Genomic DNA, 4938 nt, shown 5'->3' on the forward strand with positions numbered 1-4938 from the left:
CATATTTTTATATAAAGAACTATAATACCAAAATCTGTGCATTATCATTTGTAAACAAGAAATTATTGTAAATTCACTAAAAAAAGCGACACATCAATGAATAAATAAAGATATATCCTAACAAATTAGCATTGTCACTTCTATACAGTATGTATTAAGCATTCTACGTTCTTCGATCAAATTAAAAATAGATCTATTTTAAGGTGGGGATACAATTTTAGGACCAATTATTTTAAAAAAAATTATGTTTGTCAATTTTTTAAAAAAAAAATAACAGATTAACTAAAGTAACTCTTCATTCTTAGTTAAAGAATAATAAACTACTTATTACAATATTTATTATAATTGATAGATAAATAATATATAAAATTAATTTTTTTAATATTTTTTAATCAGTCTGAGTTTAAAAAATAGGCTCGATTATTAACGAATCGAACCGTAAGTCAAGTTTAATTTTTATGACCTAAATTTGAAGTCAGTCTAATTCAGCTCACTTCCAGTCATATTAGTAATGCTAAAATAGGAAAGATAAATTTTAACACCAAATTCTTCTAATCATATTGTTATATTTTATCAAGTGACCTAAGGTTGTTGTTTCACCTTTACCTTTCTATCAAGTGTTTTATTTTATTACTGAAATATGATGTATGGGAGAATCCCTTTTTACTTTATTTAGTCTTTTAATGGACACTTGTATTCTTTACATTATTAAGTAATGCAAATCTATCTTTAAAAAAAAATATTGTTATAGATATACTCTTTTGTCTCATAAGATTAAAATAAAATATAAAATATTTTTAATTTATTTGACAAAAATATTCTATAATAATTATTTTAATTATTAAATGTGTATAAAAATAATAAAGATTGAATTAGTTAAAATAGTAAGTAGTTAATAATTTAATTAAAAGTCTTGGCTTCAAATATTGAAAATAATAGTTTTTATGAATTATATATAAAAAAAAAAGATATTTTAAAAAAATCGGGCACTAGCCTTTTCAATATCCCTGTGTTGTATAAATTAATAATATTTTGTCCGTAAGAAAAAAAAGTTTTGAACGAATATATATTTTAGCAAACAAACTACGCTTGATGTTGAATAAAACGGACTAAATTAACATTCGTAAAACTAAAGAAAAATTCATTAACAGATCTTGAAGTTGAATTAAACGTACTCAATTAACATTCATAAAATATTAAAGATTCATTAACATAATTATTTTCAATTTTCTTAGCAAGCAGCTAAATTTGCTTCATTTAGTAAGATGTGAATTCTATAAGGTAGTGTTTGGTAGAGAAACAGAGACGGAAAGACTGAGACGGAGAGACAGAGATTAAGAGACAGGAATTGAAATAAATCTCAGTATTCTATTTGATGCAAAATGAGAGACAGGAATCGAAACAAGAATGAAACTCTAATTTAATTTACACAAAGGGTAAAATTGGAATTAATTAATTGAAATAAAAGTATTTTAGGTATAAAATGTTATTAAAATTTCAGTCTCCATCTCTAAAAATTTCAGTCCCCTGTGTCCCTACTTTTTGGAGGTACTGAAATTTTAGAGACAGAGATAGAAATTTTAGTACCCGTCTTTGAACTAACAAACACGATACTGAGTCTCAGTCTCTCAGTACCTCAAAACAAACGCTACATAAATGGTGACATTTTCAAGCGGTAATAATTGGTTGACTAGAAATACTATATACATAATTTTGGCCATCATTTTATTTCATCTAACTATTTCGTACTTTTGGTCTATATTACAAAGATTCAACCAAGTTTATTGAAATAGTCAAAGGAGATCTATGCATAAACAATCTCACTATAGATATGATACATAATAAGACTCAATAATATTGTTTAACTCATGTAGTCGACTCTATCTAGTGGGATAAGACTTTGTTATTGTTGTAGTATTCCATGCTTTGTGAGGGAAAAAGAAAAGGGAAAAAAAATCTTAATTATATTTTCTGAATGTGAAATATAGCTGCTGATTTATATTTTGATTGGAGCAGACATCAACCAACTAATGAGGTTTTGACAGTTATAGTTCAGAAAATACTAAGATATCAAAGATAAAAGCATCAATATGCTTAACCTAACAAACAACATCCTTCTTTTGTAGTTGTAAATTCTACAAATTCTACAGATTTAACATATTTATGCCACTTAGTATACAGTTGAGCTTATAGTAACAGACAAAAACTGCATTCCTTTTAACTGAAAGTTCTAATTCAAAATTTAAGCAAACAAAATAACCTTTGAAGGAGGCAATACTATGATTCAATTATAGCATGGTTGGCATTTGAAGTATCTTCATTCTTTGGTTTCTTTTTATTCTTCCGTTTATTTTGCTTCTTTTTGAGCCTAAACTGATCTCTTAAGCTCCTTTCCCACTCTTTTCTATTTCTTTGGTAAAGCAGCATAGCAGCACGAGCATCTTGTATCTGATTACAACATAGGTTAAGGTAAGCTTAGTAAAATTGTTTTGTCTTAGGATATAAATACAGAGACCATGAGAGAAACAATCTTATTTTAAAAGTAAAAAAAAAAAAAAAAAAAAAAAAAAAGGGAACAGAGAACCAAGTAGCTGATCATCTGTCCCGAATAGAACCAGTAGCTGGAACGTCCCTCCCTTCTACTGAGATCCATTCGATCTTATCCCTAACGTTTTCAATTTGTTTCAAAATTACACTAGACGTTAGCCATCTTCAACGTCCAAAGGTAGCTTTGACACAAATCGGAAATATTAGAGGCAAAATTGAATCAAATTAAACGAGAAGTGTTTTGAAGAAACTCGCAGACGTTAGGGACAAAATGAATACTTTACCAGAAGGGCAAAACATATTTCTTATAGAAAACAATTGTCCTTTAGCCGACATACTAACAATTTTATTGGTAAAGTGATGAAGTAAAACAAAATGAAAGGGGGAGATGGGAATGGGAAGGAGGTAACACCAAAAAGTTAGTTAGACTAACAGGGCAGTGCTCTCCTGATTGGATCTCGGCACCAAGAATTTCTGCAGCAAGATGCCGCAGCGCTCTTCTACAACCTGACCTGCTCAAACCAAAAGGGAAGCTTGTTAGCATGAATAAAGGAGACATACGGATCCAAAACGACAAAAAGAAAGCAGTAAGGTGACATCACTTTAGAAATGGCTGGTACTCGGAGGTATCTCGAATGTCCTTTTTCGGATGACTTAATAACAACGCCTGCAAAAATACTGTCTAATTCTTAGTTTTACACACCCAAGATTGATTAGGAGAATAATTCTATTAAAATAAATATGAAAAAAGACCTTAAGATCATTCTGCAAGGCATGACCAACAAGGATCCTTCCTTTCATCAACTCGGCAACTCTCTTCTGAGCAGTCCAAAAGTCAATTGCTACAATTGAAAGATGCATTTGCTTATCAGCATAGAATATCATGCTAATCTTGAAAACATCATTACAAATCAAAATCCTAAAACTGATGAGCACAGAATACCTGCTTTCAAGCATTTCGACATTCTAATTATCAAACAGTCTCTAACATTACTCTAAACAATAGTCCACTTCCAATTTGTAATCAAATTAAACTAAATTTCCCATAATAAAAAAGATTGAACAGAATGCAAATATTTAATGCTAAAGACTATGATTGGAACATTCATTGAAAATTCCACCAAATAAGCCAGATAGGCCCACTAAAAGTCTAAAATCAACAAAACGCACGAGTTGTAACTTTGAAATCAAAGAAATAAGCTCTTATAAAATGTGAAAACTTTGTGGGTAATTTTTGTATGATTACATTCCAAAAGTTGAAAACTCGGCTACTATTGTTCAGAGGAGTCCATATCATATAGTTCATGGCAACTTGTCCCCCCTTTTTCCTTTATAAACTAGCAAAGCAAGAGGAAGAGGTTCTAATATAATATTAATCTATGAAGCAAGCAAAAGTCCTTTTTCATGAAATGTGACTGCAAGAAATTGAAACTTCCAAACACTGACCATTAACATTTCCACAGGGAAATTGAAAGCTAGTACAGTTACGACAGTAGATTATGGTGTTCAACCTCGTTGCATTTTTTGGATTTTGACGTATAAATACTTCCAATTAGAGTTTAAAATTGTAGGCAAAGGAATACTAAACAAACCTTTTTTCAAATCTCGAGGTCTTATGCCACTAATTTTAGTACGGAAGTCAACAACCCGTTCTACTGGCCGAACAAACTCATCATAAAGAACATTTCCCCACTTATTAACCTGCCATAAACCAAACTATTATTAGAAACAAATGACTCAACAAGGAAAAAAAATGAAATGAACAGCATAATATAATTGCAATAATTATTTATGTTACAAGAATTTGGAAAATGGCATTTTATCATTTAGTATTTTGCTTTCACTATTAGATCTTAAATTAGAACACCACACTGAGACAAAGGTGATGTCGACTTCAAACAGTCATTCGTGAAAGGTGATAAAAACACGGAAAGAAGTTCTTGTGATCAAATATGAAAATGAGGAACTCAAAAGAAAAGTTCTGTGAATAAATATATATCTTCCAAAAGAAATCAAATCCATTTTTTCTTGGGTCTCTAATCCACCCTAGGTTTCCGATGGCAATATGGCATAGGCATGGCTACAAGGTGCATCCATTTAAGTTCAAAAATTGACACCTTGAGGCTTGAACAGGTAAACTTATCGCAAAATGAGCTACGATTGCTGAGTCACAACAAATGGTTAAACAACATATGATCCTACTATATACAACAATTAGCAAATACATGTTAATCTTCAAAACTTTCCACATTATATTTAAACTAGATAAGATAAAGGCAATTTTCAACAAAAATTTTAGGAAGAACAGAAAATTGGATGGCAATTTCATTATATGAATTCATCAATCACTAGTAAGTTTTGTTTTTTTTCCTTGTTTTTTTTTGGGGGGGG

At 30.1% G+C, this 4938-nt stretch overlaps 1 protein-coding gene across 1 annotated transcript in view; it reads right to left on the reverse strand.

The window, feature by feature from the left end:
- Positions 1–1978: 1978 nt before the first annotated feature.
- The window catches only part of LOC107459755 (uncharacterized), a 4255-nt gene continuing 1295 nt past the window's right edge, over positions 1979–4938 (reverse strand). Inside the window, exons 5-9 of the mRNA XM_016078011.3 lie at positions 4140–4248; positions 3301–3389; positions 3150–3214; positions 2981–3059; positions 1979–2448 (exon numbers count right to left, since the gene is read on the reverse strand). Of these exons, the coding sequence (XP_015933497.1) occupies positions 2278–2448; positions 2981–3059; positions 3150–3214; positions 3301–3389; positions 4140–4248 (513 nt within the window). The 3' untranslated portion in view covers positions 1979–2277. The remainder of the gene's footprint in view (positions 2449–2980; positions 3060–3149; positions 3215–3300; positions 3390–4139; positions 4249–4938) is intronic.

This window comes from Arachis duranensis, chromosome 7, assembly GCF_000817695.3.
Source record: "Arachis duranensis cultivar V14167 chromosome 7, aradu.V14167.gnm2.J7QH, whole genome shotgun sequence".
Lineage (NCBI taxonomy): Eukaryota > Viridiplantae > Streptophyta > Magnoliopsida > Fabales > Fabaceae > Arachis > Arachis duranensis.